The following is a 13808-nucleotide window of genomic DNA, read 5'->3' as shown; positions in this document are numbered from 1 at the left end:
AGCCTCAGACAGAGTTAGTTTTGCCTTTGTACAAGCAGAACTTTTGGTCTTTATCAAGTAGCCTTGTTCAACACCAAAGTGGCCACGGCTACAGCTGAAACTAATTAGTGTAAGCAGTTTTATTGCAGTTAACTGCAGTGGCTTCGCGCTCTAATTCTGAAAAGGGTTGTATTAATCTTTAAGAGCGTGAGTCATCTATCGCGAGATATGAGTCCCTAGCGACTATTTGCATACAGTGGCGTCGACAGTAAGTTTTCATTTTAAAACTTCTCATTGAATGAATATTGAAATATGTTTGTGTATAGAGTCAGAGAACAAATGTGATTCGTTTAATATTGATTTGAGCGACTAATCAGTAGCTTCTCTTTCGTGAAAGGTGATAAAGGCAGAGAATAAGCAGAGATCACGACCGAGGCCATAGCTTACGGCCCGGACAGAAGACGTACGTATTGACATACATTTTGTCCCTGCTTTCAGACAAAAACTTTCCTACAGCTACAAGAGACGAATCGCCCGGCTAAAATTGCAGGAAAAAATTGCATTTCTGAGTTTCGCAAAAAATAACTTTATCATAGTCTGGGAGAATAATATGGAATTTTGGGCAACAAGTATGAATGTGAAGGTTCACAAAATTGACAACTTAAATTTAAATTTCATGTCGGAATTCGCAGCACCCCCATCCAAAGATGGAATAATCCATCCCTTATCTCTATGACAATAGTGATCGACGGGTCCAAGGCGATATTTACCTTCGGTCTGGGAAATTACCCAAGCGTGTAAAGCGAAGTAGGAAGAAAAGTAGACACGACATACACCAGCTTGTCATCAAGTATAGAAGAAGCCGGACACCATTGGTAAAGTGAACTTCAGGAATAACAACTCCTTCAGATGACGCCATTCTGTTATTTCGTCGTGGACTTCTTCTTTCTGTATATGTCAGAATGGAGACAGTTCAAAGCTAAGAAGTAGGTTTCTCACCGTAATTGTGACAGTGCCCAAACTAAAAGTTCTCACAAATCTCTCACATCTCCTGGGTAATTTCAAAGCCAATACCTGAACGACCAGGGATGTCACTAAATAATGACGACTTTGGTAATTGACGACAATTGGACGCATTTGTGATACAAGCCTTCAATTGTTCTCAAAGATGCTTGGAATCGTTCCGTCAACACGAGTTGAACAATTTTAGGATAACACCATGATGTTCACATCACTTTTTGATCTTGTCATTCGCATTTAGGCCAACAAATTTATCGTTTCTGGTCACAGCGCGTCATTTCAGAACCTGCACATCACAGCGTTTTTTTTGGGGGGGGGCGTGGTACATACTCATAAGTACTAGGCCGTGTGCAAGATATTTAGCGTATTACAATATGTCCTTTTAAAGACTAGTAAATTACCTTCCTTGATACCTAACAAATCAGATTATGTAATGAAATAAATTCAGCAGATGATCTATAAGAAGAAGACAAATTTAACAAAAACGCATGTGAGTCTGCATTACTGTGATTTCGCGGTACTCCTCAGAATATGACTGTTACAGCTGTAGAATCCAATATTTTGTCTGTTAAAAGTCTATTTCATATTTCTGACATGTCCCTGTACCAAATGAAACAGATTTCATGCAAGGCATTGCATTTTTTATTATGTCTAGCTAAAAAATTGGTAGAATTTGAGATTAACCCTAATTTGCGACGTTAAACTTTAGGGTGTGGGGTAAGTTTTGGTCATATTTCATAGAAACTGTACAAGATATTGCATATTACAATATGTTATCTTAAAGACGAATAAATTGCCTTTCTAATGATACCAAACAAGTGAGGTTGTGTTAAAAAATAAGCTTAGCAGATGACTTACAAGAAGACAGATTTGACGAAAATGCATGTGGGTTGCAAAATCGTGATTTTGCGGTACCCTCCAAAACATGACCGTAACAGCTATTGCATCCCAACATTTTCTTTTTTAAATTCCATTTCGTATTCTAGGGATCCCAAGGCTTCTTAAAAATACAGGTTTGTTATCCTGGGGGTGCACGTAGACCCCCTGTGGCCAACGGACTAATTGTATTCGAGCTTTGTTCTTTACTCCGTTTGTTAGTGTCAGAAAATTGGGAACAAGCATATTGATAGGTGTGACACATACCTTGGGTTCATAGTTTACTTTCTGAAGCGGTAAAGTAGTATTGTGATTAGAATCTCGTATACGCTCCGCCGTGCACTTTAATTTTGGCTTTTCTATCGTCCTTCCGAATAAATAAAATCTTTAACGGTCAGTGCGTTGCCCTCCATTTCTTCAAAATACAAAGGTCGGTATCTGGCAAGTTTCTCGATCAAAAATGATGAAATAGGTTTTTGTTATCGATTTCTTTCCCTAAAATTATTTTTTCTGCACGGTTTTATCAACATAATAAGTCAAGACCGATAATCCCTTGATTTTGCAACGTGCAAGGTAGACTGCAAGCGTCACGTGTGCAAACAAATTGTAATGTTTACCTGAACAATAGTTAAAACGAAACTGCATTGTCGATGTTTATATATCGTGACACCTCCACGCAGTAGAGGAAAAACCATCACGGGCGTCAACCGATACATTCTATCGAGACCTCTACACAGTCATGCAAAATATCTTAATCAATTGTGTTTCAAAATGGCGAGGGCAAGCATAGAGCTTTAAAAACCTACCGAAGCTTGTCGACACGTAGATCCCGTGGTCTACAGTCAAAATAGACCTGCATGTACAATTGGCTTCGTAACGAACGTGACAGTGACATGGGAATAAATTGCGTCGAAAAATAATATTAAACATATAAAGAATATTTGACAGTCGGTATTATTCACGGACGTCGGTATTGTCATATGTATGCCCAATGTTGAGGGTCGTATACGTGTGAACCATGTTTCACTTCGGACAGTGGAAGGCTCCACCGCCGAATGACTACTGTTTCATGACGATTGGTGTAGCGTAGTTTGGTCGCAGTAACACCCTCGAAAACATTTACTCCAAGGAAGGCAAATACGGACAATGTTATGGTGTCAGTTAATCCTTACATGTTAAATTGTGTCATATACCTGTTAGACTCAAGAAATGATTGGGACACGTTCAGTCAACCAACCAACCATGATAGAGGGGCCACTTAAGGAAACTACTTGTTGCGCATTGTTCACAGCAGAGCTGTTGCGCCGATGGCACACTGTCGAAGCTTAAGACTTTCCCCCAACATTCGATCGCGAAAACTGACTCAAGTACAACAATTTAATTGCAAAACCCTCATAAAATTAAATATAGTGTGAAGGAAAAACAGCAAACAGCTTTACGTAGGCAAAAATTTTGTCGCGCTGTTATAGCACAGTCGCCATTATTTCCCAGGAATCAGCCATTGCTACAAAACGAAAGCTTATAAGCTATACTCGAATACAGGCAATCGTCAACGGTTGACGTCGGAGTTGACGAATTCGAATATAGACGGTAAGTAGACCGGCAACTGTTCACGCTAAAACAACTTGAAAATTACCATAAATAATAATTTCGCCTGTGTGTATGTGTGTGTGTGTATGTGTGTATGTAAGTAGAAAATTAACGGGCAAACAATAGCCTTTGTACACAATAGCTGTCTATCTTCTTCCAATACTAATTTAAATGTTTACGTACCTGTTTTAGAGCTTGGTAATACCCGATCAGAAAATGACGTTAATATGAAATAACTCGAAGAACGGTTGTTTCCGAATAAAGGCTACTTTGTCGTTATTTCCGAACTGTTGTCGTACGCTGCGATACGATGTCTTCGGATGTTAGATTTGTCACGTACAACCCGTATAGCCCAAACATGACACTATGTGACCGACGGTAGGTGACCATTTGCCCAACGTAAGAGCGCAAATGGTCTCCTGCCCCAAGGGTACATAGTCCCATGATTGGGCCATAACGTTTTATTATGTGCCTCTCTGACATAATTTTCTCTTCAAATCGTTTGGTTTACGCACAAATAACAATTATATGCTTCAATTGTATTTTAGACGAAAATCTGTTGGAAAAATAGAACGATTTTCATCATCAAACGGCGCATTGATATATTTAAATCACTGTTATTCGGTTAGGTAAGTACAAGTACTTATTTACTAAGTAAAAGATGCTGTTTGATCATTTTTTAATCCTGAAGTTGTCATGTTGAATAGAGTTCCGGCTCTATTTCAGTCCAATGATGACTTTGCGGGACGCGACGTCATCAACGAGTTATCCCATTGAATCCTATGGAGCGCGCGAGGTTCGATATACGAGGCATGTAATGTAATAAAATTCGAATTTGCATCGTATGGAATTTACATCCGCTCCAATAAATGTACCTGTCGTGCTGTGCATATCTCTTTTAATCGATGATAGAAAGCCCTGTTCGAGGCTGTAGTTGTGTTTTCACCTCTTTTAATAAACGTCTATTTTAGCGAAATCTTTAAACGATAAACGGCAGGAAATGTTACTGTGGCATTTCTTTCAATATTTAATATATTGAACATCTGTCTGTATGTCTGTTAGAAACGTACAAATAACAAGAAGGCCGAAGATATCAAATTCTTTGTTTTGCGTCCACGCTCGCGTTTTTATTTTGTTTGGTATTTTTAACGTTGTATGTTATTAAAACGCCTGATTGCTGCAGAACGTCACATTGAAGTCTAAATTATGGAGGCGAAAAACAAGTTTCAGTTTTGATTCTTGAACGGGCACTCATATTATGGAACAAAATCAAGTGTAAAATTTCTCTGTTTGTTTTTGGACCACTTTCCCGCTTACCTTTCAAAGTTTCAGTGGACGCAGAACAGATAATTTTTAATCTGGCCTTATCTTTCACTCCGACTTGACCCGGACGTAAGCCCATCACAAATTTTAAAAACAGGTTGGTCACATTCCTCGCCTTTCAGGTTATCTGTAAAATAATGCGTGGGTGGTGAACTCTATGTGCACTGGGATAGGTGTGTTGATCGGACATATTTATCGATCATTGTGTTCAACGAGGACATATGGTCAGAGTGGTTCAGCGCCAGGGTCCACACCTAGTGGAGTAAAGAAATGAAAGCAACCACATTTAAACTCCTATATCTTAATGGTTTTAAGTGGTATATGCGCATCGAAACAGAAGTGTTCACTCAGGGGTGACCGACGTGCATTTTTGGTATCCGAGAAACAAATTGCCTAAATTTAGCGACATTTTAAATTCTAAACGGCCGCCATCCTTGACTCGTGTGCAAAAATTGAATTTGCGATTTCCTTAAAGGACGGTTAAAACTTCACCACAAAATGATTCCTCGACAGCAGCTTGCAAGCAAAGTATTGTAAAATCTAGAGAATCTGAATGTTTGTTCCTGAAACACATTTGAATCCCCAGCGAGTCCGATACATGCTTAGTTGATCTTGTCATGTCAATGGTTGGAAATTTTAATCCAGCAAGTTTTTAGCATGGCATGCCATAAATCCGAGAGAGTTTGACCGGTTGACCTCGCTGTTAATTTTATGCAGGAAATTACAATAACAATGCTTGGTCGAATGACGCAGTGCCTTGAGGGTGGGATCGCCAGTGGTATAGGGGGAGGAGTACCTTCCCGATGGTGATAAGTGGTGCGGATTACCGTCGCCTAGGTGACTGGCGTTGCAAATACCTGGACTGAACCCACGCGTGGACTGAACCATTTGGTTTTTTTGGGTGTCGATGGTACTAGTACTTTGACAATACAAGTAAAGATGCACAGATATCGAGTTTATTGTCTTGTTTATGAGCGGCCAGTATTTCCAACAGCATGAATTACGTGCATTTGCCCTAGAAGAAATAAATAATTTCGAATAAAACATCGCGAATATAACCACATTCCTTAAGCTCGACGTACCCCAAAGAACCATGAAATCACCCGACTTTCGATTGAAAAGATGAGTTTTGCCAAACCGCGTATACAGAAAAAGTGGCAGATGACTTTATTTTTAGAATCATAGACAGTATAGCGAGATGTAAAAAATGTGAAAGAGGCTCCCCATCTAACTATCCTAAATGTTTTTGTGTCGAGTTTGTGTTTGATTCGTTTCGAAAATGTGTTCCTACATTCTTATCCGATTGTGTGTGTTAATAAAAATGTTTGTTTCGCTTTGGATATTTGTAGAGAAGTTTGGATTAGTGTGTACGGTAATGTTTTGTTTGTGTGGGGGAAAGCTTATGGCGAGACGCAGCCGGACCTATGTTGTTACAAAAGTTGATAGAGTCGCCCTTTGACGCTTGCGTTTCGAAACCCGGGTGTGGTTTCTCATCAGTCGCGGTGTAGATTCTTTCCTTAGTTTGTGTTTGTGAAAATTTATTTTAATGCATTTTAGTGGTCTTGCTTTTCGATTAGCGAGGCAAGTATATTAATTTTTGGTCACGTTGTGAGTCCGTTGGTGGTTCGGTTTGTTTGTTCTATGTTTCTTTACTTCGGTAAATTTTGTTTTGACTGGTGTGTGTCTTTTAGATTTTTGCGGAGGTTTGTGAATTTTTAGGCAATAAGTACCACTGGGGGTACGGATTTTATGTTTATTGGATCAAGATACTCACAAGTATCCTGGTGATGTGCTTGTTCTCGTACATTTTGATTCATAGTTCGTTTACTTTGTTTACTGTTTGTTCTGGCTTGTTGTGTATAATACTGAGTGTTGCGTAATTGCCTTTCGCATTCGAGTACGTAATCGTTGTGTCACAGAGAAACATACACAGAGTGGCAACACCTATTGTTTAAGGCGTGAAGCGGTTACGTAAGCAATCCATGTTTGCCTCGCCTCACGAAGCTCTTGGCTCTCTTTTCCGAAGAGTGCCGACCATGCACCCTTCGGTAATTTTCGGATTTTCACCAATTGTTAAGCGAAAGTATGTTCGACAAAGTTTGTGTTGTTGTTGTCGTGTGGTGCTGATCGGAATTGATGCGCTGGCAAAAACGGGAGTGTTTTGAGCTTTAGGAAAGTGGGTTTTACCGTTTTAAAAATTCCTCTCATATTTTTATGAATATATAATGAGTGTGTTTGAACCAAATTGAAAGTCTTTATCGATACTGTCTGGTTTTACTCAATGGTTTACGGTCAGTCATACCGTCTTTTACACGTGCGTCAAGAAAGGACATGTTTATGAAACTGCTGGCGTGTTATGTTTTGATTGGCGTGAAGCAGTGTTTCTGGCCTGAGAGCTCACAAAGTAACTATGGTTGCTACGCGACTGGCAGTACGATGCCATCTCGTCGTATGTTTCGCATAATCCCGTGTAATTATCAACCACAAACAAAGCCTCCAAAAAGTTTAACACCTTTGAAGCTCATTTTAATATGAAAAGCCAATAGTCTACCGAGACGATCATGGAACAAAAGGCATGCAAGTGTTGCCACTCTGTTTATGTTACTCTGTGTTTGTGTTGACAATGACGAAAACCGACCCTTGTCCAGGGTTTATTTTCCCGAAATTTGTCTATTGTTTGCAAGCTGGTTTATCGCGATTCTTTTAGCACGCGACATGTTTGTTTCCTTGTTTGAAAGGGTATCTCTAGAAGTGCGAGTTTAGCAGCTTCAGATAGCTTTCAAGTTTTTGGTGTTTGTTGTTTGTGGAGCCAATTTGACTTTTCTTTGAATTTGTGTTGTTGCGATTGTTTGTGTCTCACGATGTAGCGTAGTCACATTTTACGACTTTATTTGTTGAAATCCTGAGGTGGTTTTATTCTGTTTGGTTTTGTTGGCGTCCGAATTTTTGCCTAGTACTATTTTTCGGAGTTTCATAGTTTGAGCGATGATAGGTTGTTGTTGAATTTCATGTTGTTGTCGGCTTTTCTTTGGAAATAGCTGATTTATTTCCACGGCCATTTTTTCTGTCACGTTATTTTTATGTGTACGATTTTTGTTATTTCTTTTAAGTGTTTGTGTGTTCTATGTCATTTATGTGTTTTTTTTTGGTAGTTCTCTTTTTGGAGTGTTTGGTGGCCCTGAAAAGGGCCGCTTGGTATGGGTTTTTGTTAGCGCTTGGCGCGTTTGTTTTGGCGATGAGCCTATAGCTTTTTTATGCTTCTTTTCGCCGATTCGATGTGCTTGGTAAGTAGGTGTTTGCCGCCTTCTTGTCACTGTGTGTGCGTACATGGACAGTCTGCATAGCCCTTGAATGTGGTCTCGATTTTGATCAAACTTACAATTTAGGAGTATATATCAAAACTGATAAATGATTTATGTTTTCACATGGATTCACAAAAAGTTTCGCCCCGGTGTTCATTTTTGGCCCAGGAATTCCATCTACCCACCCTTTACAGAGTAGTAAGCTTATGGGGCAAGTAAATATGGATGCGCCGGTGCGATTCAACGATCAACCTGTATATCGCATCGAAAGTCAACAATTTTACGGCACGGACTATGATTTTATAAGTTTATACACAGTCCCTCGTGGATAGAGAGACTGTGGTTTATATAAAAATTATAAGGCGCGGGGTATTATATATTGACTGATTACTGTAGCTATAGATAGGCTACATTCAGGACGGGCAGTAATTAGTAGGCAAAACCACGGTCCCTCCACAGAGGGACCGTGGCAAAACAGGTGGTTTTCACCGTGGGCAGAACTCGGTGCAATGATACTGAACATTAATAGTAAGCCTGTCACCTTGAAGGTAATGCTGTAGGTGAAACAAGTAAGCTTACTTCAAACGCACGATGGTACAATTTACAAACATTCCTACCTCCATGGTACAAACAACACCACAAGTGAAACGTACACATAGAAATACACGCGTTCCTACGTTGTGCCCATCCGGGCCACGCGATTAAAATATGACTGATAATGCTGGATAGTGTTAATTGGGTCGGTAAACAGTCAATTAATAGTTTAATTGACTACCTGGGTGATTGGCAGGTCGTGTCCAACGACGCATATGCAAAGCAGGCCAAAAGACAAAAGCCCCCAAAGTTATTGACAGCTGGCCAGAGGTCACCATGAATACGTAATGACGCTTCACTACGCAGAAACTGCGTAGTCAAGCCCTTCTTAAACCGTCAAACTCTCTCGGCATTTTCCCTCATGTGGCATACACGTCCAAAAATATACCAAATTTACCGACATTTGACATCCTTAACGGCCATCATCCTTAACTCGTGTGGAAAAATGAATGTGTGATTTCCATAAAGGACGTTAAATACTTCTTTTATGCCACAAAATTATTCCTGAAGAGCAGCTTGGAAGTTAAGTATTGTGAAATTAGAGAGTGTAACACTGTAATTGACTTTTCACCCTTCTAGTCGAATCATTTTTGTAATTCTATACTGTAACTAATCATAGATATTTATGATTTCACATGAACCATGGCAATAGCTGTAGGTTGCACATGATATAGTTATTCGCTGTTCCTGAAGGTGTGACGTAACGGAATTTGTACAGTTGTCGATTCAACCTTGTATTTGAAGATGGCGTGTAATTTCAGTCATTTTCAGTCGTGGTTTGGAATAAAGCTCTTCTCGTCCTTATAAATTGTCCCCGTGGGCTGTCATATCGCAGTTACGGTGAACAACATGGATGTCCCGCATAGACGTTCCAGTATACTTATCAACGGTTTTGTAACAACGTTTGAAAACATTGACAAGATAAAAATGTCGAGTTTAACAGCTCCCCTAAATCAAATCTAAATTAAATACTTAATATATTATATTGTCATTCTCACTGTTCACTACGACGGCAAAAGTCTGCTGTAAATCTGGAGAGGAGGATATGAAAGGGAGATATGTTATTAACATGCAGGGACCTAGTTTACTCTAGCTATAGGTTGTTTACAGGTTTGATATCATTTTTTCGGAGAAATTAAAATTTGACTGTTTGAAAAGCGATTGGCGCATTCTTCAAGATCATGGCAGCGTCGTCATCTTCCGTTTAGATTACCCCACGCCTAGGTATCTGCTATTAGCATTGTATGTTATATATTCAGGAGCATAGATTTAATTTAGGGGAGCTGTTAAACTCAACATGTACAGAATTTTTGCATGCACGTTGGTATTTACTTAGATACGAGCGTAATTTTATGTATATACGATCTCTTTGATTTAAATGTTACCCTTACATTGTAATCAGAGAAAACGACTATATTCAGTCTACTTCTTTTCTGAGAAAGAGATAACATCGTACACTGCCATGGAAGAAGTGTATTGATGTCTTGAATTATATAATTTAAGTGGTTAAAGACCCATGAATTGTAACGTTTAGTGTTATTTTGATGACTTCACGTTAAAATTTAAATTAAACTATGTAGATTTACTTACTGAGGGGAGTATGTAACACTGCACTGAACGGATGCTGCGCTCATATAAAGGCGCCCCCATGCGATTAATATGAAAAACAATAAACACTGCCGGTACATTATAAGGTACATTCTCGCTGATCTTCGCTGAAGGTAAAAAACATACATAACATACAGCATAAAAATGACAGGTATGTGAACAAAACTTCTTTTAGGGCCTCTCATACTTGAAATCACTGTAATCTTAAGACTCTCATTGGGAAAGTTCATGCAACGTAACTTGAAGCAGTTTAGTATTTAGGTTTTGTTTTAGGGCTGGCTTTAATTACGGATTTAGTATATCCCACACAGGAAGGAACAAGCATCAAGGAAGTCACTCTGGTAGTTATGTGTAAAAGATTACCTCGGAAGGCAAGAAAGCCGGAAAGGACCCCGATTAAGGTATGATAGGTCTGCTGGCTAATAAAGCTTCACTATAAAAAGCTTCACTATAAAAAAATTATGTGTCGGGTCGGTCAGAACATACCGGTCACTCTTGGCTTAGGTAAACTGGTGCTTATGCCTGTGATACACTTTACTGAATCAAGTAAGAGCCAGCAATTCGAAGACGTGGAACTGATGATCGTTTGAGTGGTATTGAATTCTATGTTTTCTTCGCAATAAACTCAGTTTTGAAAATGATTGTAAATTTAAAGTGAACTGAATATAATATATTTCTTGTCTACTGTGTTGCGAATTGGTATCTTGGCTTAGTTAAAGGCAATAATCATTCAATTGAAATCATTAAAAAGACCATTTTGCAATTACTAAAAAGAATTCGGGTTAAAAAAAATCAGAAAGTTGTAGCCTAAAGGCATTACAGGAAAATCAAGGAACCAGCAAATTATCAATTATCTCTCTCTCTCTCTCTCTCTCTCTCTCTCTCTCTCTCTCTCTCTCTCTCTCTCTCTCTCTCTCTCTCTCTCTCTCTCTCATTCATGTGTCACAAACACTGCAGCTGGAACTCCAAAACAAAACTTGAGATAAAGTCACAGAGAGCTAACCAACTTCAATGCAATGATAATGTTGCTGCTCTTATATAGTCAAAGATTCTCCTCGGTCTACTTTTTTGTGTTTAGCGGTGGAGGTAACGTGTCCTACCTATCCGAATGTACCAAACGACACGCTGCCTCAGAGTGTCGATCTCCGGTATATACATTCTTTTTCCGTCTGTTCTGTCTCGGAAATTAGTCGGACAGTCTCAAATTTCCTCAATTCTTTTCTGATTTACCACTTGTGGACGTTCATTTTTCAAGCTCTTGGAGTAAGAAAAACGTTCACCGGCTTAGTTTTTTTCGAAAATCTAAAATTTTAATTTCCCTCATAGAGTTAACACAGGAATGGAGGCCACTTTTAATTTCAAATATTGTAAAATGTTGGGTACTATAATTAGTTTCGCTAGTTCCAAACTTTGCACGGTGGCCCCCGATTTTTATTGTTGATGTGGTAAGAGAATGGTTAAAAGTTTCACTCAGGAAAATTAGCAAGACACTTCAGACAAGACACTATAAAAACATGAAATGAAGACGATTTCTTAGCAATTGGTCATAGTGGGTGACTGCAGTCTTTGAAATGTACGCTATATTGCACGACTCACTTCGTCCATCTTGAAATTGTGTACAGTCTCCAACCGCGGGGAGGCTAAAATCAATGACGGTGAGTTAAAGAGTTATCACCCTTGGTGAAATTTGTATAAAATAACTAGCTAATGTAACTTTTGCTAGTTCTCTGGTACAGGTCACAAGGGCGTTAGTTTTGAATTTAGCAAATGCATTTTTCGATGGCCGCTTGTGATACTTGCATCGCGCATTTTCGGATTATGTATATTTTCATTTGTTGCAAATAAACTTAACGTTTGGCGGTGTTAGGCTCAAAACAATGTTTTGATTACCCTTTTTTAAACTATTTCTCTGTTTGCCTGCATGTTTTCTGATTGGTAATCACAGAAATACAAGTTTGGAATTGTTGCATACTTTATTAATCATCCACGTCCTTCTTATCTAAATATTTTATTAATGTCGCTTTCACATTGATCACGGCCTGAGTGACTGCGTTTGTTCTCTGTGAACCAGCTCAAACTAGTTTTCAGAGAGACCGCCTTACGTAATTCCATGACGGGAGAAGCGCGTTTGTCGAACGCGCTTACTTTTGGCCAATAGGAGCAAAGGAAAACGTTTGATTCCTTTCGTCACAGTAGGTGACGCGTCATAGAGAATCTACAATGGAACGTTTATCGTGTAACGTGCGATGTGAGATGAGGGCGCCCCGTTGAGGAGTAGCGACCCAAGTGTTGTCGCACACGACGTACGAAAGATGGTCGAAGTATTTTAGGAGAAGGTGACGCGAGTTTACCCGCCGATATCAACCCAACAAGTGCCGAGCCGCCAACCGATCGGCCGCTGCTCGGCCAAACCCTGGCCATGCCGCCGGAAAGGGAACTGACCGACTCAGAACTATGGTCAATGGTCAGCCTAGGCAGCGGCGTTCCGGAGGAACCCAAACAGACTGCGGAGAAGCAGACGCCGGGGCCGCAACTACCATCCGAGAACAGCCAAAGCGATTTAACCATCCGTGATATCTGGGTGAACATCGCGTCCCTGTGTCTTGCATTCACACTCTCCTACACAGCTTTCCAATCTATTCAAAATCTTGAGAGCAGTTTGAACGAGGAGGCACACGTCGGAACAGCTTCGCTCAGTTGCATCTACAGCATTTTCATTCTTTCTTGCAATATGGCGCCTTTGATTTTACATCACATTGGCACAAAATGGAGCGTCATATTTGGTCTCCTCGGCAACTCCGTCTACGCCGCCGTGCATTTCCATCCGCATCACTACACCTTGATACCGGCGTCTATTTTACTGGGTGTTGTCATGGGACCAATGTGGGCGTCTCAGAGCACCCATATCGTCACGTGCGCCGTACGTTATGCGGAGCTGACCAACCAACACCATAATGTCATAATCTCACAGTTCATGGGAATTTTCTATATGTTCTTCGGCATGACGCAAATCTTCGGCAACCTCATCTCAGCTTCGGTGTTGGACGACGCCGGCGGGTCATCATCTTCGGAAAATGAGACCGAAGCCCTGGAGCGCACCTGTGGGCCGCTGGCTGGCGGCAGCGGCGAGATCGATGCCGGCAACCTGCCGACGAAGAAATCTCAAACGACACTGTTCAGTCTCTATCTGGCCATCAGCTTCATGGCTATTTTAGCCGCCATCCCCATGGACTCACTCGGCCGAGTTAAGAATACAGACGAAAACGCTCCGACCAACACCAAAGATTCCATTGCGTGTCTGTGCGCCACCACACTTCAGATGTTGAAGAACCCCAAAGTATTGATGCTTGCTCCGTTCTTAATCTTCTGCGGTATGGAGCAAGCGTTCCTCTACGGAGACTTTACAAAGGTTTGTTCAATAATCTCTTCACCTCTGTATTTGTAAAAATCCTATATACGATGTCCGTAATTTCTTTTAAATTGTTAAGGTAGAAACACAACGGTGTCGAAATTCGA

General features: G+C 40.2%; 1 protein-coding gene and 2 long non-coding RNA genes across 3 annotated transcripts in view; 2 read left to right on the top strand and 1 right to left on the bottom strand.

Annotated features, from left to right (window-relative positions):
• LOC139147873 (uncharacterized) overlaps positions 1 to 3851 on the bottom strand; it is a 5753-nt gene extending 1902 nt beyond the window's left edge. Inside the window, exons 1-2 of the long non-coding RNA XR_011555820.1 lie at positions 3649 to 3851; positions 750 to 927 (exon numbers count right to left, since the gene is read on the bottom strand). This is a non-coding gene — a long non-coding RNA (uncharacterized lncRNA). The remainder of the gene's footprint in view (positions 1 to 749; positions 928 to 3648) is intronic.
• Positions 1 to 11473, top strand: part of LOC139118964 (uncharacterized) — an 18297-nt gene extending 6824 nt beyond the window's left edge. Inside the window, exons 2-4 of the long non-coding RNA XR_011548823.1 lie at positions 4014 to 4094; positions 10604 to 10693; positions 11250 to 11473. This is a non-coding gene — a long non-coding RNA (uncharacterized lncRNA). The remainder of the gene's footprint in view (positions 1 to 4013; positions 4095 to 10603; positions 10694 to 11249) is intronic.
• Positions 11474 to 12711: 1238 nt separating this feature from the next.
• On the top strand, positions 12712 to 13737 carry LOC139149716 (UNC93-like protein). Its single transcript, XM_070721634.1, has one exon. It carries the CDS (start codon positions 12712 to 12714, stop codon positions 13735 to 13737), a length of 1026 nt encoding a protein of 341 aa, XP_070577735.1.
• Positions 13738 to 13808: the final 71 nt, after the last annotated feature.

This window comes from Ptychodera flava, chromosome 2 (assembly GCF_041260155.1).
Source record: "Ptychodera flava strain L36383 chromosome 2, AS_Pfla_20210202, whole genome shotgun sequence".
Lineage (NCBI taxonomy): Eukaryota > Metazoa > Hemichordata > Enteropneusta > Ptychoderidae > Ptychodera > Ptychodera flava.
The sequence above is the reverse complement of the archived record's forward strand: the minus strand, read 5'-3'. Positions and strand labels throughout refer to the sequence as shown.

Excerpts from the sequence above, each read along its gene's own strand:
- LOC139149716 (XM_070721634.1), top strand. The coding sequence starts at position 12,712 with ATGCCGCCGGAAAGGGAACTGACCGACTCAGAACTATGGTCAATGGTC.